This window comes from Oncorhynchus mykiss, chromosome 13 (assembly GCF_057628025.1).
Source record: "Oncorhynchus mykiss isolate SJ-2025 chromosome 13, ASM5762802v1, whole genome shotgun sequence".
NCBI classification, from domain to species: Eukaryota; Metazoa; Chordata; class Actinopteri; order Salmoniformes; family Salmonidae; genus Oncorhynchus; species Oncorhynchus mykiss.
In genome coordinates this window covers 18994502-19018017 of record NC_143034.1, presented here as the reverse complement: position 1 = coordinate 19018017, position 23516 = coordinate 18994502, and the positions used below count along the sequence as shown (strand labels likewise).

The window sequence follows — 23516 nt, the reverse complement described above, 5'->3', positions numbered from 1 at the left end:
ATATTCACTCGGCATGTAGAAATGTGAATCAGAAAATATATATTGGTAACAGGTGTGTGTGTGAATAGTTTATTGATGTTAGAGACAAACGACAATGACAATTTAGTAATAAGTAGTTACAGAAAAGGGCTTTGAAATACCAGAAAGGTTGTGGTATTGGCACTAGAATTACAACACAAACGGATTGTTCAGCGGCTTCAAAGAAGCTCTTTTATAGGAGCTAATTTAAAACCCACTCCGGTCAACTCTCAACTTATGACAAGAAATCCTGTTCACTTGATTCATCTTCATGTACTCAGACTCCAAATTATTTACATCCAATCGAGGCAGTGAGTTCATAATTGCTAAGCCACAGGGATTGATCATTGGCTAGTTCTGGAACGGAGGTTGGTGATTGACTATCTCTGCCTGACACGGAGCAGGAAGGTGCGTATCTCCATGGGCTTGAGGCTCACCTCCCACACAGAGGGGTCTCCCCCTCTCTTCGGCAGGGGCTTCTCACCTGAGGCAAACGGAGACAACAGGTATCAAGCTCTGTGCAATGAACAGAGCAACAAGCCCCACAACGGACTAACAAAGGAATTGCTACAATAAAGCAGGTCAGCGGTCTTCACGCGTCCTAGAGGGCTGAGTAAGCAGAGAGTTGATTTGTTACACCTGTGTGATGTGTACCTGACTCCGCCTTCCAGTCCAGACGCGTCATCTCATCCTTCCACTGATTGGCTGACAGGTTCATCTCGGACACGCCCAGCACGTCCAGAGTGGAGAACAGCTTCTACAGAGAGAGCAGTGAGTGACTGATGGAGAGTAGAGCATCTGTCAGTAACTTCAGTATCTACATTGCATTCATGTTTTCAAAGCGGTTTGAAATGAATTAACTTGTGAATAACAGTTACATCACGTTGAGACAGGAATGTATGGTATTAGTAAAAGGTTTCACTTTGTTTATGGCTCGTATGCATACGTGTGGGAGTTCTGAAGCTGTAGGTTGACAGTTCATCTTGCTCTCCATAGCCCGATACTGATGCTCCAGTCTGAGCAGCACTGTGTGTGTGTGTTCGCCACTAACCTGACAGTGAGACTGAATGCTCTCCTGGGCTTGCTGCTGGTGCTCCAGCCTTAGAACCACAGTCTCTGTATGGTGTGTGTGTATATACAGTATTACATATCACTAACCTGACAGTGAGACTGAATGCTCTCCTGGGCTTGCTGCTGGTGCTCCAGCCTTAGAACCACAGTCTCTGTATGGTGTGTGTGTATATACAGTATCACATATCACTAACCTGCAGATTAACAGTAACAGGCTGGGAATGCTCCTTGCTCTCTGAAGCTTGGTACTGATGCTCCAGTCTGAGCAGCACTGTGTCCTGGTCCCACTGAGACACTGTCAACAGGTGAACAGCAGGGGGCAGCACTGCCTGTAGCCCAGAGAACTGAGGTGGGGGGGTTCAAAGATGGGTTCATTTCAATAGTCCAAAGTGACACATTTCACCTGCAGAGCTGATAACTGTTCCTCAATCAGCCTCCTTCACTCTCCCCCCTTTCCTAGATGCCTCACCTCTTTCTCAAAATCCATTGAAGAAGGCCTGAGGGGCGGGACCTTGAACCTTCTCCAATACGGTTGAGAAAGAGGCAAGGAGGAGAACTTGAGGAAAGAATCATTTGCGATGGGTTCTCTCTCACCTCCAGCCTGGTACTCGGGTGCAGCTCTCCGTCGGTGAACGTGATGAGAGGCTGCAGTACCACTTCCTGTGCTAGGGGGCGGTGTGTGTCAGCAGCCGTGGCAGGGGGGCTGAGGGAGAGGAGGTGGCGACCACGAACCACCAGGCCTTCTGGGTAAATGTCAGACATCTCATTGAGGGGCTCACCTACACCCCGGACGTCATCGTACAGCAACCTACGGTGGAGCTGGGGGGGGGGGTCGTGTGGATGGAGTGTGTCAGATGTGACAGTGATAAAGATAGACAGGGTGTGGATGGAGTGTGTCAGATGTGACAGTGATAAAGATAGACAGGGTGTGGAGCCTGAGGGGGGGGGGTCGTGTGGATGGAGTGTGTCAGATGTGACAGTGATAAAGATAGACAGGGTGTGGAGCCGGGGGAAAGAGGTGAGACGTGAAACACACACAACAGATGTCTTTGACGCCAAAATCCTACCACATGAAAAATGAAGAGTAGTGAGAGAGTGTGTGTGTTACCATGATCTCCAGTGATCCATCCTGGATGCTGCCCCCTCCCTGAGAACGGTCCGTCACTACAGTCAGCTGGTCCTTGTCGTCCTGCACAGACACACAGTGGAAGTCACCATTTACTATTGTCAGATAATATGACATGAACTTGTAAAACAGAGTGAAGAGAACAGGAGGGAGAGTCGAGAGTTTTGGACCAGAAGTCTACCACAGAAAAAGGAACTAAGTGGGAAGAGGAAAAGAAAGTGCATGATCACGAGAGAAGGAAGAGGAAGTGTCAGACCGGGGTGTGTGACCAATGAGACACACCTTAATGTAAGCTCTAGAGTTGATTGGATAGTAGTTGCCAGCAATTGGCTCAGACTGTCTCAGGTTCCACGTGGGCCGGTAGTCTTTCCTGTCAGAGACAGATATACAACGCATTAGGGTGTATACTGTGTGTCTGAACACACTACTGGAATACGGTACTCCATCATCAACACATACTGATGCAGTATAGAGTTGGGAAACACACACGGGTTCCTCACCGTCTCTGTAGCATCTCTCTGCCATTAGAGTCAGTGTAGAAGACACCAGAGGAGTTGATGCTGCTGTCTAGACGACTTATCACCTCTTTACCCAGGTCATCACTGATGGGGGGGGCAGATAGAGAGAAAGGGGGGGCAGATAGAGAGAAGGGGGGGGCAGATAGAGAGAAAGGGGGTGGCAGATAGAGAGAAGGGGGGGCAGATAGAGAGAAGGGGGGGCAGATAGAGAGAAGGGGGTGGCAGATGGGGAGGGGGGGGCAGATGGGGGGGGGGGGCAGATAGAGAGAGGGGGGGGCAGATAGAGAAGGGGGGATGGCAGATAGAGAGAAAGGGGGGGGCAGATAGAGAGAAGGGGGGGGAAGATAGAGAGAAGGGGGGGGGGCAGATAGAGAGAACATGATACACTATAATCTATGGTACAGGAATACTTTCTAGTCCGTTAAAGACTCACTCCTTCTGCCAGACATGCACAGGCTGTCTCAATAACGCTCCATTCTCCTTCCAGTGCATTATCTGTGACCAGGCCCCATGTGGCTCTGAGCCCCTTCCTCACCCTATAGGCACCGGGCCGACAGTCCACTCCAATTCCAGAGCCCTGCTGTCTGTGTAGAGACGGACCACCTGAGAGACCCAGGGACTGAACCACTGTCTCACCTCCTGCACCACAGAATTCTGATGGAGGGAGGGGGAGAGAGGAGGGGGGGGGAATAAGACAGGGGAAGGGGGTTAAGGCAGAGACTAGAAATTGTGAGATGACTGGAATGAATCTCTTGAACGTTTAGTGGGTCTCATGCATATTGAATTATATTGAAACACATGCAAGTAAAGAGACTAGATGAAGTATAATGTAGTAGGTACCTGTAGTGTTTCTATCTTAGCCGTCTTGCTGATGATGAAGGGGGTGGAGGTGTTAGGTCTGAAGATGTAGGCCCCTGACATCTGAATACTCTCTGAGTTGTTACCATCGCTGGCGTTGTACCTGGACAAACATACACAGAACAAAGATGACAGAAAATCCCTCAACGTGACAATGCTAGCACACAGTGAGAGTAAAGAAGAAGGTTGGGGAGAGAAGGACTGAGAGGGAGAAATAATTATGGAAGGGTATAGAGAATAGGAAGGAGTGAGAGAGAGAGAAGGGTAGAGAGAAATGGAGAGCGAGAGGGAAGGGTAGAGAGAAATGGAGAGAGAGAGGGAAGGGTAGAGAGAAATGGAGAGAGAGAGGGAAGGGTAGAGAGAAATGGAGAGAGAGAGGGAAGGGTAGAGAGAAATGGAGAGAGAGAGAGAGAGAAGGGTAGAGAGAGAGTAAGTAGTACGGACCAGTAGAAGTTCTGTGACAGTTTGACAGTCTGTTGTGTCTCCAGGTTACTGAGGCTGCTGAGGAGACCCGTCTCTGGGTCAAAGGTCACCCTGAGAAACTAGAGGAGACACAAAGTGACAGAACAGGTGACATCCAAACCTAAAAACCGAGATACAAAACTTTCCAAACTTAAAACAACACCTTTCCAACTGACTTTATACATGATATGTCATCATTAACGGAGACATTGTACATTTTGGAATATTGGTCTCCATTGATGACATGAAATCAATACATCAAATATTTGCTTTCATAGTAGAAAGTATGTTTGTGTCCAGCCACAAGACCCAGACCTTGTTCTGTACAGCCTTGGGAGCCCTGGGCAGTGGAGAGGACTGAGGAGATGGAGGGCCGTTCTGAAGCAGGGAGACAGAGTAGGTGCTGTAGCCCAGGGGAGGGGCCTGAACCTGGAACAACAGCTCGTTGACAGCGTACCCCCTGCCCCGTCGCACCGCCGCTGTGGCCTGGGACACTGGGACCACCTGGGGGGGGGGGGGGGATAGAGTGGGGTACTCTCACAAAACGCAAATACACACACAATACATACCTGTCATAACAAAGGTTATTGAACAACGACATATGACAGCCATTATCAGAACAGACAGACCAACCTGACTGTCCACAGCCTTGCCCTTAGCATCTGAGATCCTGTAGGCCGTCCCGTTGACTGGCAGTCTAACTGGCCAACTGACTGGACGAGCTAGAGGGTTGTACACGTTCACTGAGAACTGACAGAGAAACATGGAAACAGAGAGGAGGGAAATTTAACTTCACGGAACCAAAGAGGAACTGTGAGTGTGTGTGTGTGCCCGTGTAGTGTTACCTTCTTGCTGGTCTCTGTGAGGGGACACACACTGATGTTGAGGTGTTCACAGTAAACACGAGGAGCAGATGATCCACTCAGAGAGGATAGAGTGTTACTGACCAACACCTGGGACAGTGGGGAGAGAGAGGTTACACACACTGTACAGTGATATACTTTATTTAGTCTGTGTCCTATAGTCCTCCACACAGTGGGGATGAGAGAGGTTACACACACTGTACAGTGATATACTTTATTTAGTCTGTGTCCTATAGTCCTCCACACAGTGGGGATGAGAGGTTACACACACTGTACAGTAATATCCTTTATTTAGTCTGTGTCCTATAGTCCTCCACACAGTGGGGATGAGAGGTTACACACACTGTACAGTGATATACTTTATTTAGTCTGTGTCCTATAGTCCTCCACACAGTGGGGATGAGAGGTTACACACACTGTACAGTAATATCCTTTATTTAGTCTGTGTCCTATAGTCCTCCACACAGTGGGGATGAGAGGTTACACACACTGTACAGTGATATACTTTATTTAGTCTGTGTCTTATAGTCCTCCACACAGTGAGTGAGAGGTTAAACACACACTGTACAGTGATATACTTTATTTAGTCTGTGTCCTATAGTCCTCCACACAGTGGGGAGAGAGAGGTTACACACACTGTACAGTGATATACTTTATTTAGTCTGTGTCCTATAGTCCTCCACACAGTGGGGAGAGAGAGGTTACACACACTGTACAGTGATATACTTTATTTAGTCTGTGTCCTATAGTCCTCCACACAGTGGGGATGAGAGGTTACACACACTGTACAGTAATATACTTTATTTAGTCTGTGTCCTATAGTCCTCCACACAGTGGGGATGAGAGGTTACACACACTGTACAGTAATATACTTTATTTAGTCTGTGTCCTATAGTCCTCCACACAGTGGGGATGAGAGGTTACACACACTGTACAGTGATATACTTTATTTAGTCTGTGTCCTATAGTCCTCCACACAGTGGGGAGAGAGAGGTTACACACACTGTACAGTGATATACTTTATTTAGTCTGTGTCTTATAGTCCTCCACACAGTGGGGAGAGAGAGGTTACACACACTGTACAGTGATATACTTTATTTAGTCTGTGTCCTATAGTCCTCCACACAGTGGGGAGAGAGAGGTTACACACACTGTACAGTGATATACTTTATTTAGTCTGTGTCCTATAGTCCTCCACACAGTGGGGAGAGAGAGGTTACACACACTGTACAGCGATATACTTTATTTAGTCTGTGTCCTATAGTCCTCCACACAGTGAGTGAGAGGTTAAACACACACTGTACAGTGATATACTTTATTTAGTCTGTGTCCTATAGTCCTCCACACAGTGGGGAGAGAGAGGTTACACACACTGTACAGTGATATACTTTATTTAGTCTGTGTCCTATAGTCCTCCACACAGTGGGGATGAGAGGTTACACACACTGTACAGTGATATACTTTATTTAGTCTGTGTCCTATAGTCCTCCACACAGTGGGGATGAGAGGTTACACACACTGTACAGTAATATACTTTATTTAGTCTGTGTCCTATAGTCCTCCACACAGTGAGTGAGAGGTTAAACACACACTGTACAGTGATATACTTTATTTAGTCTGTGTCCTATAGTCCTCCACACAGTGGGGATGAGAGGTTACACACACTGTACAGCGATATACTTTATTTAGTCTGTGTCCTATAGTCCTCCACACAGTGAGTGAGAGGTTAAACACACACTGTACAGTGATATACTTTATTTAGTCTGTGTCCTATAGTCCTCCACACAGTGGGGAGTGAGAGGTTACACACACTGTACAGCGATATACTTTATTTAGTCTGTGTCTTATAGTCCTCCACACAGTGGGGAGAGAGAGGTTACACACACTGTACAGTAATATCCTTTATTTAGTCTGTGTCCTATAGTCCTCCACACAGTGGGGAGAGAGAGGTTAAACACACACTGTACAGTGATATACTTTATTTAGTCTGTGTCTTATAGTCCTCCACACAGTGGAGAGAGAGGTGGAGAGTCAATCATACACAGTTCGTTCATCTAACAAGAGAGACTGCATGGATCAATAGAAAGAACAGGCACACATGGTAGGTACCTGGCAGTGTGCCCAGCCGTTGGCCAGTTTCCTAGCGTAGTCGTTGGCAACGTGTTGCTTTTCCGTCCCGGATACGGCGTCGTGATGCTGAGCCACTGCCATGGCCTTCTCTACCAATCACAACACAGAACACTCCCTGTCAACCTTGCTGTCCTCTAAACCGCTTCAAGCTTATTAATACAAAGGATGCAAGTATTAATAAGGATGCTAGTATTAATAAGAAGGATGGCAGTATTAATAAGAAGGTTGCCCGTATTAATAAAAAGGATGCCCGTATTAATAAGAAGGATGCTAGTATTAATAAGAAGGATGCCAGTATTAATAAGAAGGATGCCCGTATTAATAAGAAGGATGCCCGTATTAATAAGAAGGATGCCTGCCAGTATTAATAAGAAGGATGCCTGCCAGTATTAATAAGAAGGATGCCTGCCAGTATTAATAAGAAGGATGCCTGCCAGTATTAATAAGAAGGATGCCTGCCAGTATTAATAAGAAGGATGCCTGCCAGTATTAATAAGAAGAATGCCAGTATTAATAAGAAGGATGCTAGTATTAATAAGAAGGATGCTACTATTAATAAGAAGGATGCTACTATTAATAAGAAGGATGCTAGTATTAATAAGAAGGATGCCAGTATTAATAAGAAGGATGCCAGTATTAATAAGAAGGATGCTAGTATTAATAAGAAGGATGCCAGTATTAATAAGGATGCCAGTATTAATAAGAAGGATGCCAGTATTAATAAGAAGGATGCCAGTATTAATAAGAAGGATGCTACTATTAATAAGAAGGATGCTAGTATTAATAAGAAGGATGCCAGTATTAATAAGAAGGATGCCAGTATTAATAAGAAGGATGCTAGTATTAATAAGAAGGATGCCAGTATTAATAAGAAGGATGCTAGTATTAATAAGAAGGATGCCAGTATTAATAAGAAGGATGCCAGTATTAATAAGAAGGATGCTAGTATTAATAAGAAGGATGCCAGTATTAATAAGAAGGATGCTAGTATTAATAAGAAGGATGCTAGTATTAATAAGAAGGATGCTAGTATTAATAAGAAGGATGCCAGTATTAATAAGAAGGATGCCAGTATTAATAAGAAGGATGCTAGTATTAATAAGAAGGATGCTACTATTAATAAGAAGGATGCTAGTATTAATAAGAAGGATGCTAGTATGGACATTGAAACAGAGTCTGACTGCCACTAGTCTTAGTCAACTCATGTAGTGATGATGAAGTAGTGCACTTGAATGTGATGAAAGTGTGTACAGTAGACACTTACTCAGGGTCTCACTGTCTCCAGCTCCAAAGGGACCTTTCCTTGAGATGGGACCACCAAGGACCTCCAGCTGTTTACACGTCTGTGAAACCAGAGGGAGGAGAGGAATAATGCATTAACCACGTCTCCAGACATGGCCTCAGTGTGGGGCGACTGAACTGTCATCCCTGAGTGAATGTCTGGTGGCTTTGTATGAAAAGTGTACAAGCTGTCAAATCCATGACTCCTCACCTCCCTCTGGAAAGCTCATTGGAGAAGAGGCCCCACGTCCCTCCCCTTCGACCTCCTCCTCCAACGAGGAGGAATCAATGGCCGCGTTCGACATAAAGCCAACTTTAAAGGCAAGTCGAGACTGACTAATCTACAAATCACCTTACAACATCAATAACTGCTCAATATTACTTGTAGATCAGTCAGTCAGTCACAACTTATCCATGACACATCACGGCTTTGAGGCTCTCAAACACAGCGTGTATAAGCTTTTCAGACTCAGCCATTGTCTGTGGTTTGAGTAGTGTACCTGCAGGTAGCTGTTGCTGATCCTCTCATAGCGTTTCAGGGCTGGACGGCTGGTGAAATATCCTGTCCAGAAGTCATGAGCTGAGTCAGCATAGGGGAAGAAATCATCTCCTTTTAGAGGCCTGACAGGGGGGTCAGGGGTGAGAGAGAGAAGAGAAAACATTTAAATGACCTGTACATCATTGAAGGTAGCAGGAGGGAGTAGAGAATGTTGACTTCAGAGGCCGTTACTCTAGCTAGCTAGACATAGTTTAGTATTCTAACAGAATCATATAGTTAATATAGTGGTATAGTACCATGTGAGGTTAGCCCTGTGTAGCTCCTGTAGGTAACAGGAGGGTGTAGAGTAGAGAACGTTGACTTCAGAGCCATTACTCTGCATCTGGTTGACGTAGCGAATGAGCTTGTCCAGGTTCTTATACCACAGGTTGGCGTTCTCATACTGGAAGTCTGACCCCATAGTCATTATGATGTGGTTGGTTTTATACACCAATGCCTGGTGCAGGGGAGAAGAGAGAGAGAGAGAGTGTGTGTGTGTTATTATGACTAACCTGTATGTGTGTGTGTGTGTGTGTGTGTGTGTGACCGACCGACCTGTATGTGTGTGTCTCGTCTCTAACCTGTCCGTGTGCGATGTGGAGGAACCTGGTCACCACATCGTCAACATTATAGTCCTCCAGATCAGGGTCGTCTCTGATTGGTGGATCGTCACATGACTGGTCCCAACAGAAGCCCTCCGGAGGGTTGTACCCGTTAGGGAGGATACCTGGAGGAGAGGGGGCTGGGTTAGGCTACTGGGGTGCTAGGGGTCAGGGTTCATAGGTGGGAGGTCAGGTCAGGATTGATCACATGACTGTTCTCAACAGAAGCCGTCGGGAGGGTTGTACCTGTTAGGGAGGATCCCTATGGGAGAGGGGGCTGGGTAAGGCTACAGCGGTGGCTAGGGGTCAGATGTCAGGGATTGAAGGTCAGTATTGATAAAGGGAGAGGGGTTTTGTCTAGAAGGGATACAGCTTTCGTCAAAATTGACTTTTCGTAGCAGGTTAGGACAACTTACACTTTTGACTTCAATTTGACACAAGCTGTATCCCATCTAAACATTGACCGGGGAGACGGGTGTTAGACTATAGACTACACTTGGGTGGGGAGAGAGGACAGATGTTAGTGCCGAAAGGGAAAGAGTAATATTGATGAGGAAAATGGGATATCCCAGGTCTATTGCAAAAAAATAGGTTGTGAGCAATATGACAGAAAATATCTAATGGAACGACTACGTGAAGCTGTTGCTATATTGCTAGAGGTTGAAGGTGAAAGATCAGTACCAGTGAAGAGGTCAGCCATAGGGGGGGTGAGGCTCTCGCTGGCCCTCCACAACATCTCCTGTTCCCTGGCTACCATCCTCCTGTTACGATCCTGGTAGTCCAGACGACCAAAGAAGAAGCCGTCATAACCCATCTAGAACAGAGAGAACCATCAGTCAATACAATACACACACAAGATAACATGGTTTCTTGTCACATACACCAGGTAGTTGCAGTGAAATGTGTTGTTTTACAGGGTCATCCATGGTAGTATGGCGCCTTCTAAAAGCTTTACCTTCTGGGCTCGGGTATTCAAACCAGCAGCCTTTAGGTTACTGGACCAACGCTAGGCTACCTGCCACCCATTCAATACAATAAACACAGTACGGATTCTAATCGTCCCTCTGACCTTTGAACTGAACGGAAAGATGAGGGAGACTCATGCCGTCTCGTGTTATTTCTGACTTGGAAAACTTTAGAGTAAATTTGTTTTACCCCACTTCTATTCCCAACTCACGAGAACCTTATGACACTGACAACCTTTCAACAGATGAGAGTCTTGGATGGTTGTACTATATCTATTCTGACAATGGATTAAGACATGATGGAAAAAAGGAGTGGAAGAAATTTCCCCGCGCAAGAATAGACAGAGAAAGGCTGACAGACAGGATATTGTGAGGTAGAAAAAGGACAGCAGATTGTGGGTTGTATTCACTAGGAACCAAACTGGCCAAAACAGGGAGGGACCTACCTGTAATAAGAAACATTAAGAAACACTAATGAATATGACCCTCACCTGTGCGAACATGGAGGCGTGCTCGCGGGCGTGCCCGAAGGGGTCGATGTGCCAGGCGACGCGGGGGCGACCGCAGTGTCCGAACGTGTCGTTGAGGAACCGCAGGCCCATGGTCATCTGGTCTATGACTGCACTGTAGTGAGTGGTCGCCTCGTCACTCATACACCAGCCCCCGTTTACAAACTCCAACCGCCCTGAGAGGAGGGAGGGGAGGGGAGGGGGAGACAAAAGTGATAACAGCAATAAAGATTTATTTAATGTAATATGACTTAATCACAGGTTAAAGGGGTTATAACTGTTTATAACCTCTGAATTGCAATTTACATCTGTTCAATAACACCACCAATAGCAGTCACACTCAGGTGAGAAAGATGCTTTATCACACTGCTATAACACCTACATCTCTTCTCTCATTAACCTGCTGTCTGACTGGCTCCTTCACCAGCAGTAGAAGGCGAACTCTACCGCTTTATAACGTCTTCCTGACATGTTTTATAAAGGCTCTATAACCCCTCTCTGGCCTCACCCTCATTGACTAGCTGTTTGACAGTGTTCTGCATGTCATCAGTCTGTTGTTTCCACCACCGGTAGAAGAAGGCCGTCTCTACGTAGATGAAGCGTCTGTCAGGGTTCTTCAGCAGCTGGTCCACCACAGAGTCCAGAATGTACTGCACCCCGGCGTGCTGGATGTCATTACGGTCTGGAACGACGACAGGCAGGTTACATACACAGGTTAGACACACACACACAAACGTGATAACACATATGCACACACGATACAACATCTATCATGTGGTTCACATCCACCCAGTCATGAGGTTTGAAATGTAAAACCATGTGATTCTAGGTTATTGTAGGTGTTATGTATGCCTATAATAAAAACCTCACAACTATGGTTTTAACAATGTGTCAGTTTAACTTTTAACTATACCACCTTGACCTATGACATAGCTGTTTATGACTGTGTTTGTGTGTGTAGATGTGAGCCACATGATAGATGGGTGGGGGGGATACAGACCTCCATAAAAGTATTGGTCCACGGTCTTGAGCCAGCCGACGTCGTCGTGGGTGTGGGGAACCAGATGCACGTTCAACATCCCAGGCTTGGTAGCATGACATGACTAGGATGTGTAGCACACACGATGGGAAAATAATGAGGGATTTTAGCTGGTGGGCTAATGTTATGGGAAGGAGAGAGGCATATCAGAGGCTACTTAGCTTTATAAACATTGTAAAGTTGTAATTGTAATTTAATTAAACCACCAATGAAAACAGTGCAAGACCAGACTTAGTGCAAGACTGGCTAGATCGAATGGGATTTGTAGCTTTGCATTTCACGTTTTAAGTGGAAGTATAAATATGTTGTGCCAGAAATATAACTTCTGCTACTGTGTTCTCTACACGAAAATGAAGGGGTTTGAAATCGGCTAAAGAAGAAGTTCATCAAAGCCGCTATACCAATACACGGTTTAAGTGTTTCAGTTGCGTTTTTATTCGCCACAATAGGGATAGGAACTATAGACGTACCTTGTATCCACATGTTGGACTTTCTTGGGGTGTTTGACAGACGGGAAAGCCCCAAACGCTACTTTGAAATAATAACAGGAGGAACACAAACGGTGTATATTCCGGAGTCGCCATCTTGGAAAACAGCCACGAGTCATGTGACATTTGTTTATGTATCTTTCCCATCATGTGACTTCCCCCCAGACCACGCCCTCTAGGGGCAGGCCTTTTCTTGTTTTATGCTCTGAAAGGGAAAATTGGATCGTTGAGAGTAAAATAGAGATTGAAAATGTATAATTGGTTTATTGAAGACAGTAACAGTTACACAGCCCACATGAATACAAAGCTACACATTCATTGTAATAGTCACAGAGAAATAAATTATTGAAGGAATGGGGAGGTAGAGAGAGATGGGGCCATAGAAACCATAGGCTACCCAGCATAGCCTATCCCACTATTAGTCTGACTATAACTCATGAAATAATGCACTTTATAGCAAATACATATTTCCTTCAATGTCCCTTCATGATGATATAATGGCATTCAAAGCCTTTCCAACTAATAGTATTTTGAAATAGCTACATTCCACATTCGGCTACATTGCAATTTTTCACATGATGTTATTGTTAAGTAACAGTCACAGTGATCAATAGAATAGGATGATTGATCAAGATGGCTTCATGGCAGCTGAAGTGAAGTCTCTGTTTACAAGAGGGCCACATTGTGAATGATATTTGAATGGAGAGGCCATGCATACAATATGCTGCTCAGTTCAGACTCTCCTTACACAACAACATTGTCTTTTCAGCATCACTAGTTTGGTGACTTGTGATAGGCCGAGGTAAGGCTATCCAAGTAACACAACGCCTCCACAGAGTTGAGCGCAGATTAGAGTTTTTTTTGGCATCGATACTTAAAAAATGATTGATTGATGTCAATGTAAATTATTAATCCCTTACCGTGGACCTATGCTGAGTTGACACCTTGAGTTGATATTTCAGGGAGGCACGTAGCCTAGCGGTTAAGAGTGCTGGGCTAGTAACTGAAAGGTTGCCCGGTTTGAATCCCAGAGCTGACTAAGTGAAAAAATCTGTCGCTGTGCCCTTGAGTAAGGCATTTAACCTTAATTGCTCCTGTACGTTGCCCTGGATAAGAGTGTGTGCTAAATGACTGAAATGTAGAGCAACAGCAATGAGTAAACAATCAGTTGATGGTTGTAGCTTTTAGGAGGTTCATTTAAAAAAACACAGTGCAGGAGTAGAGGTACCTGGCAACCCTAAAGCAGGGTTCTGGCCATAACAAGAGAGGGCAGCAGAGTTAGGTTTGGGGTCTAGGATGGGTTCCCATTGGGTGAAGAGAAGGTGTTCAGAAAGAGAGAGGTCAGGGAGCAGTAAAGAGCAGGGTTCATGTTTTCTGGGGCAGAAAAACAAATTTGTGTTTACATGTAATCAATGGTATTTGCTCGGCAGTACGCAGGAAGAGTTCCCATTGGGTCAAAATAAGAGATCCAGAAACAGATGGGAAGAGGTTAGTTCCCGTTGTGTGTTTCATGTGGACATATCAACAGTGTGGAGTCCAGGTCTAACCGAAACGCTGGGTACAGCGGCTGAGAGAACGGACACCTGAACGCGTGGAGCAGGGAAACGCTGTCCGACGCCACACTATAGAACGACAACGCTCCCTTCTGGTGTTCCAGAAACACGCCGATCCGCGGGCACAGGGGCGCAGCTACGGTCGTCTTCCGGTTATCGTGCCACGCGGCGTAACCGGCGTGCGTGCATCTCAGACGCCATGAGTTCTCGTTGCGTCCCAGCAGACAGGGTTTTCCACCTCCTTTAGATGAGAAAAACATGAATACAAACCTTCACCAGGGAATCTTGATAAGAAAACCTTTGGCTGTCCCTATATAGTGCACACGTTTTGTCCGGAGCCAAATGGGATACCGTTTCAGACAAAGCCTTGATTAGAAAGTCATTATTACAAACACTTTATGTGTGAAATGTTGACATTTGCAAATTGCTCAACATAACTGACAGGAAAAACAATCCCTAGAAGCAGCTACCTTTTCGTCCGATCCCTTTGTATGTCACCCCAATGTCCACCCACCCTCCTCCCCTCCACTCCACCTCCCAATAGCTGGCCCCTCCAAACTGTCCCTCCCTACAGAGGACCTGGGCCACGGAGTCGAAGCGCAAGGGGTGGAGGGGGTAGGACTGGGGCTCCTCTCCACAGTGAGCCCCCTGGGGACCCTCCAAGAGGAACAGGGTGGGGTGGGCCGTGTCTGGATCCAGGGACAGACGACAGGAGCCTGAAGAGAGAGAGGAGGGGGTTAAGGATAAACGAGTGAGAGATCCATCGGGACCCTCAGGAAGGACCAAGGTGGGGGTGGGCAGTGTCTGGGTGCAGGGACAGGAGATTGAGGAGATCAATCAACCAACCAATCAATCAATAAGATGCCTGAGTCCAGAGTGATTGATTGAACAATCCATGACAATTATTTACCTGTTAGCTTAGAAGTGTCATAAACTTTCAGTAGCATTATCATGACCACCGGGTACCATTTCTAACAGAGATTATTGAACTAAATACACAGCAGTTTTCGGCGCAGTAAAATGAACAGTGACCATATGAATGTCTGTCTGCAAATAGGACAGTCTTAATCTAATAGAACTATTAGAATTAAATACAAGAAATGAACAACGCACTATTACGCGACAGCGTGGTTGCCTGGACAGAGGGCCAGTGTTCTGATTGACGTCTAGCCCAGACAGATACCGTACATGCCTGCCACAGTCTTAAGGGTCCTACACACCCTATGCAAACAGAGCGACGGAGAGCCATATACGGTCCGTTCGAAAATTTGAGCAGCAAAAAAGTACGTAGAAAACGACGCTCCGTCGCTGCGTTTGCCTAGTTTACATAAAGTGCGTAGCTGCATTTCCTCTAACCCAGACAGTGTGAATTATTAAACCTAACACCCGTCTCCATGATCTCCTCCTGTCCATGGGCTTGTCTCATCATGTACCTGTTGTTCACCGTGAACAACAGACTACTAAATGTCAGAAATATCATATCCACCTATGATTCATGAAGGTAAAGAAAGCACCAGACAGACATGGAGTACTTCCCAAATGGCACCCTATTCCCTATGTAGTGCAATGCTTTTGACCAGGGCCCTAGTCTAAAGTAGTGCACTATATAGGGAATAGAGTGCCATTTGGGACACAAGTGCGTTCTCAGGTTACCTTTTCACCCTCATTAACTGTGAAGGTGAGGAGGGGGACAGGAGGAGGAGGGAAGGAGGGCATGGGAGAAAGAGAGAGAGATCCCCTTTCTGAGTAGCTCTGGGTTTGTGCCAACAGTATGTCAACACCTGTGTTTGTGTGTGTTTGTGTGCGTCTCAGTGTGTGTGTTTGTATGCATGGCAGTGTGTGTGTGTGTGTGTGTGTGTGTGTGTGTGTATGTGTGTGTGTTTGTATGAGTGTCAGTGTGTGTGTTTGTATGCATGGCAGTGTGTGTGTGTTTGTGTGTGTGTGTGTTTGTATGAGTGTCAGTGTGTGTGTGTGTGTGTGTGTTTGTATGAGTGTCAGTGTGTGTGTGTTTGTATGAGTGTCAGTGTGTGTGTGTGTGTGTGTTTGTATGAGTGTCAGTGTGTGTGTGTGTTTGTGTGTGTGTGTGTTTGTATGAGTGTCAGTGTGTGTGTGTGTGTGTTTGTATGAGTGTCAGTGTGTGTGTGTGTGTTTGTATGAGTGTCAGTGTGTGTGTGTGTTTGTATGAGTGTCAGTGTGTGTGTGTTTGTATGAGTGTCAGTGTGTGTGTGTGTGTGTGTGTGTGTGTGTGTGTGTGTGTGTTTGTATGAGTGTCAGTGTGTGTGTGTGTGTGTGTTTGTATGAGTGTCAGTGTGTGTGTGTTTGTGGGTGTGTGTGTGTGTGTTTGTATGAGTGTCAGTGTGTGTTTGTTTGTGTGTGTGTGTTTGTATGAGTGTCAGTGTGTGTTTGTGTGTGTGTGTGTGTGTGTGTTTGTATGAGTGTCAGTGTGTGTGTGTGTGTGTGTTTGTATGAGTGTCAGTGTGTGTGTGTGTGTTTGTATGAGTGTCAGTGTGTGTGTGTGTTTGTATGAGTGTCAGTGTGTGTGTGTGTTTGTATGAGTGTCAGTGTGTGTGTGTGTGTGTGTGTGTGTGTGTGTGTTTGTATGAGTGTCAGTGTGTGTGTGTGTGTGTGTGTTTGTATGAGTGTCAGTGTGTGTGTGTTTGTGGGTGTGTGTGTGTGTGTTTGTATGAGTGTCAGTGTGTGTTTGTTTGTGTGTGTGTGTTTGTATGAGTGTCAGTGTGTGTTTGTGTGTGTGTGTGTGTGTGTGTTTGTATGAGTGTCAGTGTGTGTGTGTGTGTGTGTGTGTGTTTGTATGAGTGTCAGTGTGTTTGTGTGTGTGTTTGTATGAGTGTCAGTGTGTGTGTGTGTGTGTGTGTGGTGAAGGGATGGCATGGTTGTCATAGGACAGGGCAGGGTGTGAAAACAAGGTCATCTCGGGATACCACGTGACCAGGGCAGCCTCGCCACGGTGACAAGGTGTATCGTGGGTAGTACTTACACCTCAGGAAGGCTATTGTGTGTGTGTGAGTGTGTGTCAGTACTTACACCTCAGGAAGGATACTCTCATCCTCTGGTCCGAAGGCTGGAGAGAGAGGGGGGAGAGAGGAAACGATGCAGGCACTGCTACTGAGAGAGAGAGAGAGAGAAGAAGACAGAAGGGAGAGGGGGGTAAGGAGGCGAGGGACAGAAATAGAAAGAAAAAGAGAGAGAGGAGAGAGGGGGAGGAGGGGGAGGGAGGAGAGAGGGGGGAGAGAGGAGAGAGAGGGGAGAGAGAGGAGGGGGAGGGAGGTAGAGAGGAGGGAGGGAGGGGGAGGGAGGTAGAGAGGGGGGAGAGAGGAGAGAGAGGAGAGAGGGGGGAGAGAGGGGAGGGAGGTAGAGAATGAGTCAAAGAGGAATCAGTGTTACATTCCATCCAAATGAATCACATCAGAAATTACTGACAACGATTCAACTAACATCCCCTGAACAGACATGTTCACCCTAAAGCCTGAGTCTTAGATGAGAAACACACCACAGAGGTGCCCCTGAGAGAGCTGTGTGTGTGTGTGTGTGTGTAACTGTGTGCATCTGTGTTTGCGTCCTGTTTCTCTGGGCTTACCTTTCGAACACTCTCCACCAGACATGTGACAGGCAGAGGAGCTCTCATTCACTACAGAGAGGTAAAAAAGTGTGTCGCATTATTGGAGTCTCTGAGAGCATAGCTGTGAAAAACTGCATGCAGTTGTGTGTTTGAGAATAAACCAGTGTGTGTGTGTGTGTGTGTGTCTTTACTCCCTCCACCTGCGTGGCTAATCTTGTCCACTTCCTCTCTACAGAGTTCCTCCATGCGGGCCCTGAGGTGGGACAGAGCTCTGCGGGCTGCACTGAAGCCTTCTGCGGGGAGGATGAGAGGGGCTCGGGGGCGCCACCCAGTGGGTGGGAGGACACACAGCAGGGGAGCCTCCTGGGGATGGAGAGAGAGAGGGAGGGAGGGATGGAGAAGAGGGGTGATGAGTAGAGCATTTTTATTCTCTCTCTCTCTCTCTCTCTCTCTCTCTCTCCGTCTGTTTTGACTGCATTATTCTTTGTAGTTCTCTCCATGTCTTCCTCATTAACATTTCTCTCTCCTTTATTTTTCAGCTTGCATCCAGTCTTTCTTTCTCTCCATTATCCCTCCCTTTCCCCATCAATTCCTCACTGTTTCTTCTCTTCTCCTGCTCTTCCTTCTCTCCCTTCAGTCCCCCCACCCCCACCTGTAAGAACTGAGCATTATCCCTCGTCAGTAGCTGGCCCATTTCCTTGTCTCTCCTCCGCAGCTCCTCCAGTTCATTCTCCAGGGTCTCCAGCTCTCTCTCTGCCCTGCCCAGGACAGTTCTCTCCCGGGCTTCCAGCCTGGCCCTCACCTCCCCCCTGGTCCTCTCCAGACGGAGGGCCAGGTCCACAAACAGGGTATTGCTGTCCTCCAGGACTAATGCAGCTGATGCCTAGGTAAGGAGAGGGGAGAAGGGACACCAAATGAAGGAAAGTAAAGGAGCAACGTTTTCTTCAGTAATAAGCACCAAGAAAGTAAACATTTACATTTAAATAATGTTGGTTTCATTGGTTATTTTAATTTGATTCCAAACCATATGGCTGAAATGTACTTTTATTTGTCAATGCCAGGGGAATAGAGAGGGCAGAGAGGTAGCCTGGCTCCTGACAGAGGTAGCCTGGCTCCTGACAGTGGTAGCCTGGCTCCTGACAGCGGTAGCCTGGCTCCTGACAGCGAGTAGCCTGGCTCCTGACAGCAAGTAGCCTGGCTCCTGACAGCGGTAGCCTGGCTCCTGACAGCAAGTAGCCTGGCTCCTGACAGCGAGTAGCCTGGCTCCTGACAGCAAGTAGCCTGGCTCCTGACAGCAAGTAGCCTGGCTCCTGACAGCGGTAGCCTGGCTCCTGACAGCGAGTAGCCTGGCTCCTGACAGCAAGTAGCCTGGCTCCTGACAGCGGTAGCCTGGCTCCTGACAGCAAGTAGCCTGGCTCCTGACAGCGAGTAGCCTGGCTCCTGACAGCGAGTAGCCTGGCTCCTGACAGCGAGTAGCCTGGCTCCTGACAGCGAGTAGCCTGGCTCCTGACAGCAAGTAGCCTGGCTCCTGACAGCGGTAGCCTGGCTCCTGACAGCGGTAGCCTGGCTCCTGACAGCGAGTAGCCTGGCTCCTGACAGCAAGTAGCCTGGCTCCTGACAGCAAGTAGCCTGGCTCCTGACAGCAAGTAGCCTGGCTCCTGACAGCGAGTAGCCTGGCTCCTGACAGCAAGTAGCCTGGCTCCTGACAGCGGTAGCCTGGCTCCTGACAGCGAGTAGCCTGGCTCCTGACAGCAAGTAGCCTGGCTCCTGACAGCGGTAGCCTGGCTCCTGACAGCAAGTAGCCTGGCTCCTGACAGCAAGTAGCCTGGCTCCTGACAGCGAGTAGCCTGGCTCCTGACAGCGAGTAGCCTGGCTCCTGACAGCGAGTAGCCTGGCTCCTGACAGCGAGTAGCCTGGCTCCTGACAGCGAGTAGCCTGGCTCCTGACAGCGAGTAGCCTGGCTCCTGACAGCGAGTAGCCTGGCTCCTGACAGCAAGTAGCCTGGCTCCTGACAGCGAGTAGCCTGGCTCCTGACAGCGAGTAGCCTGGCTCCTGACAGCGAGCGACAACATGGCCAGACAATAAAGATGTAGGACCTTAATTTGACCCACTGACAGTTTGCTACAGCAGGAAAATAATGCTGCAGCAACATGAAATGTGAATTATTATGTAAATTATATTTAATTTTTTTTTTTTTTACTGTCATGGTTCCACCTGTCACCAGAGGGCGGCAGAGACCAACCAAGAGACATTAACGACACTCAGGCGTCCTATTTACTCATTATGACGTCCCTGTTAAAAGAGGTGTGTTTTCTGTTGTCCTTTGCTGAAGCTTGAAAAGTTTACCACGTGTGGTTGTTTCCTGAGTGAGTTTTTGAGACTTAGTGTTGTTTTTTTCAAGTGTACTGTGATCCTGCGGCTACCATTTCTCAGTATTGTGTTTATCCTTAACCACTGATTCCTCGTCTGGTCTCTTCTCTATAGCTGGGTCCAACCTCACCACGTCACAGATACATGTTTTGTAAGAGGAAATCAAGTCTGAATTTCCAGAGTGGAAATAACAAACCTCATAAGACTTTTTAAACCTCAAGTACATTTTAAATGTCCTACATTTAAACGTTTTAAATGTCCTACATTGCAGGAAAGTTCTCCTGCAACAGACTGATCAAATAAAATCCTACATCTGTAGAACGTTTCTCCCCTTTTGTGTGCACTGTGTTGGATCTTGCCATCTGGTTTCAAGAGGACCACAGGACACTATTGTGTGTTATCCTCCAGGATTTTACTCATGTGCATGTACGGCTTTTTCTAGTTTTATGTGTGCTTGTTTTTTAAAATGGTTGAATTAATAAACTAAACTTCCAGATAGCAGCAGTTTTATGTTCCGGGGCGACTGTCTGAAAAAAGTCGCACCCGCACCGGCAAATTTTAATCTGGTTACTATTCACTCTTTTTATGTTTCTGTGTCACTCTGTGTGTGTGTGTGTCTGTGTCTCTCCCACCTTGACGGCCTCTATGCTCTGTTGAAACTCTTCCAGCTCCCTCTCTCTACTCCTGATCCTTCCCTGTACTGACCTCCGAGAATCCTGCAACTGAACCTGAGAGACGGAGAGACAGAGAGACAGAGAGACAGAGAGACAGAGAGAGACAGAGAGACAGAGAGAGAGAGAGAGAGAGAGAGAGAGAGAGGGAGAGAGAGAGAGAGACAGAGAGAGAGAGAGAGACAGAGAGAGAGGTGGAAAAAAGGGGTAGGGGAAAGGGAACGAGAGAGATGGCAGGCAGGGATGGAAAGAGAAACAAATGATCTACTCACCTTGACATGCGACACCTTCCTAATATTGAGTTGCACTCCCTTTTGGTGTCGAAAGCACTTCACAAGGATGCTGGCCCATATTGACTCCAATGCTTCCCACAGTTGTGTCAAGTTGGCTGGATGTCCTTTCGGTGGACCATTCTTGACACACACGGGAAAGCGGGAAAAACCCAGCAGTGTTGCAGTTCTTGACACACTCAAACCGGTGTGCCTGGCACCTACTACCATACCCTGTTCAAAGGCACTTCAATCTTTTGCCTTGCCCATTCACCCTCTGAATGACACACATACACAATCCATGTCTCTTGTCTCAAGGCTTAAAAATCCTTCTTCAACCTGTCTCCTCCCCTCCAACTACACTGATTGAAGTGGCTTTAATGACATCAATAAGGGATCATAGCTTTCACCTGGATTCACCTGGTCAGTCTGTCATGGAAAGAGCCGGTGCTCCTAATGGTTTGAACACTCTGTGTATGTTACATATACTTATATAGTGGACAATGAATCTTGGTCAGCAGCACTCCAGTCTGAGTAGAGCAGCATTAGTGGCGTAGCAACACTACAGCCCCCTTAGTGACATACACCTACAGCACCTGCCTACTCTCCTGGTATGGGAGCGATACCCCAGATAGCCTGACCACGGCAGAGGGGGCACAGTGGGGTGTTTCCCAGTGACATAACTAACCTGCATCAAACTGGTGCAGAGGGATGTCATCTGTCACAATCAATCATATTCATAGGCTGCCATATTGCATAGGCTATTTATCCTCTATTCAGTTGTTAGGGATAGTGGCAGTTTGTTAGCCTGCAGGGTACAGACATGTTTTGTGCCAACCATAGACATGTAAACTAGGGTGCCAACTCTTTGTCTCTCATTGTCATGCCAACAATGTTCGGCTTGGCAATGTGTAATGGAGTTGGCAAGAGCACAAACACGTCTGGGACCAGGCTAACCGTTTGTAAACCTAGGTGGAAAGATCAACAAGTGTTTTCAGGAAACAACTTAGTTTATAATCACTTTTAATCCCCAGAGTGATGAGTAGGCGTCCTTGAAAAGCGCTATATAAGTCCCATGTATTATGATTATTACCTGTTTCCGCGCCCTTTGCTCGTCGATGCTGTGCAGTTCCTCTTGGTCAGACTCGCACAGCATACAGTCGCCACTCCACTCCACCGCATCGCCCCCGTCGCCGCCGCCATGCTCCAGGCCCAAACGGTGCTGCTCGCACAGCCTTTCCGCCAAGCTCTCCACCGCGGCAACAAGTTTATGCCGTCGCAACGTCCCCACGTCGCGGTGCGGCAAGATGTGGAGCTCGCAGAAAGACGCCAAGCACACCAGACACGACTTGAGCGCTTTCAGTTTGTTCTGAACCGGGCAGAAGTCGCACGGAACGTCCCCTACACCGCCTAGATACAACACCGGCGCCGTAGCCAGTTCGTTCAGTTTGAGTTTGTCCACTACCTCTTGTAGCACCGTGTTCCGCCGTAGCATCGGTCGAGGTATGAACTCTTCCCGACATTGCGGACAACTGTAGTGACCAAGGTCGGTTTGGTCCCAATAACAGGTCATGCATGCCATGCAGTAGGTGTGTCCGCACGGAATGGACACCGGATCCTTCAAGATATCCATGCAAATAGGGCACCTAAACTGGCTCTCTGTTACCGAGATATTCGCCTCAGCCATATCAGTAAGGAGTTTTCGTATGTTCTCCCTCTCGAGCCTCTGTAGACTATTTCTCCGTAAAAGAAAATAAACCAAAAAAGGCACTCCCTGATTCCCGGTTGGTTGTTTGTGTATGTGACGGGGAGCGGTTGCGGCTCAGGTCTTACAGGAATAGCCTAGGCTTCCGATATGTCATCCATTCCGTACGGGAGCTAATTACGAGAGTAGACTACATCAGAAAGCGTTTTCGGGATCCATGTAAATACAAACCCTGAGGTCAACCCGTCTACCGTATGACTTCAACTACCTAATTCACCATAATAAACGGACAATATACAATAATAATAAAGGCGCATACAGATTATTGTTTTCGGGATCCATGTAAATACAAACCCTGAGGTCAACCCGTCTCTCTTTACCGTATGACTTCAACTACCTAATTCACCATAATAAACGGACAATATACAATAATAATAAAGGCGCATACAGATTATTGCTTATAATACAGTAATTCCCCATAATAAACGAATAATAACCTATAGTCTTTATTAATAACAGACACAAACACAAGTTACTACAATATTCCATTTTAATGTAATGAAGTATATTATACCGATTATATTTGCATGAGTCTTAATTAAATGAATATATTTCATTTTTATTCACATTATTAAAAAAGTAGGATATTTGTGGAACTAAATTTAACAGTTCATGGAAATAATATTTAAGGTGTGTGTGAGAGAGAGAAAGTATCGTGTATGCAGTGGAGGATTTAGGCACAGGTGACATGGGCAGCCGCCCAGGGCGGCATCTTGCCGGGGGCAGCATGGGGCGCCCACACAAAATAAAAATAATAATAATATTCTGAATGGTGACATGAGCAGCCTATAATAATATTCTGAATGGTGACATGGGCAGCCTATAATAATATTCTGAATGGTG

The 23516-nt window shown here is 46.7% G+C and overlaps 2 protein-coding genes across 5 annotated transcripts; both read right to left on the bottom strand.

The window, feature by feature from the left end:
* Nucleotides 1-53: 53 nt before the first annotated feature.
* On the bottom strand, nucleotides 54-12615 carry man2b1 (mannosidase, alpha, class 2B, member 1). 2 transcript variants are annotated; one of them, XM_090195558.1, is made up of 23 exons: nucleotides 12451-12615; nucleotides 11942-12044; nucleotides 11450-11623; nucleotides 10924-11117; nucleotides 10149-10281; nucleotides 9447-9592; nucleotides 9123-9322; nucleotides 8828-8948; nucleotides 8311-8389; nucleotides 7026-7135; nucleotides 4899-5006; nucleotides 4687-4803; nucleotides 4369-4557; nucleotides 4036-4133; nucleotides 3574-3694; nucleotides 3269-3387; nucleotides 2716-2817; nucleotides 2498-2585; nucleotides 2198-2278; nucleotides 1684-1908; nucleotides 1284-1433; nucleotides 673-775; nucleotides 54-502 (listed from the first exon to the last, which is right to left on the bottom strand). In XM_090195558.1, exons 1-23 carry the CDS (start codon nucleotides 12613-12615, stop codon nucleotides 399-401), a joined length of 3030 nt encoding a protein of 1009 aa, XP_090051684.1. In that variant the 3' UTR covers nucleotides 54-398. The 2 variants fall into 2 exon arrangements, with proteins under 2 accessions (XP_090051684.1, XP_090051683.1); XM_090195557.1 differs by having other exon boundaries at nucleotides 658-775; nucleotides 12451-12605.
* Nucleotides 12616-12712: 97 nt separating this feature from the next.
* On the bottom strand, nucleotides 12713-23070 carry LOC110511381 (E3 ubiquitin-protein ligase TRIM47). 3 transcript variants are annotated; one of them, XM_036949194.2, is made up of 8 exons: nucleotides 22002-23070; nucleotides 20601-20696; nucleotides 18251-18481; nucleotides 17799-17961; nucleotides 17617-17667; nucleotides 17064-17141; nucleotides 14492-14737; nucleotides 12713-14262 (listed from the first exon to the last, which is right to left on the bottom strand). In XM_036949194.2, the coding sequence occupies exons 1-8, from the start codon at nucleotides 22593-22595 to the stop codon at nucleotides 13958-13960; spliced, it is 1764 nt and encodes a 587-aa protein (XP_036805089.2). In that variant the 5' UTR covers nucleotides 22596-23070; the 3' UTR covers nucleotides 12713-13957. The 3 variants fall into 3 exon arrangements, with proteins under 3 accessions (XP_036805089.2, XP_036805088.2, XP_090051682.1); XM_036949193.2 differs by having other exon boundaries at nucleotides 17064-17144; nucleotides 22002-23059; XM_090195556.1 differs by lacking the exon at nucleotides 20601-20696 and adding an exon at nucleotides 20912-21052 and having other exon boundaries at nucleotides 22002-22740.
* Between the last annotated feature and the right edge of the window lie 446 nt (nucleotides 23071-23516).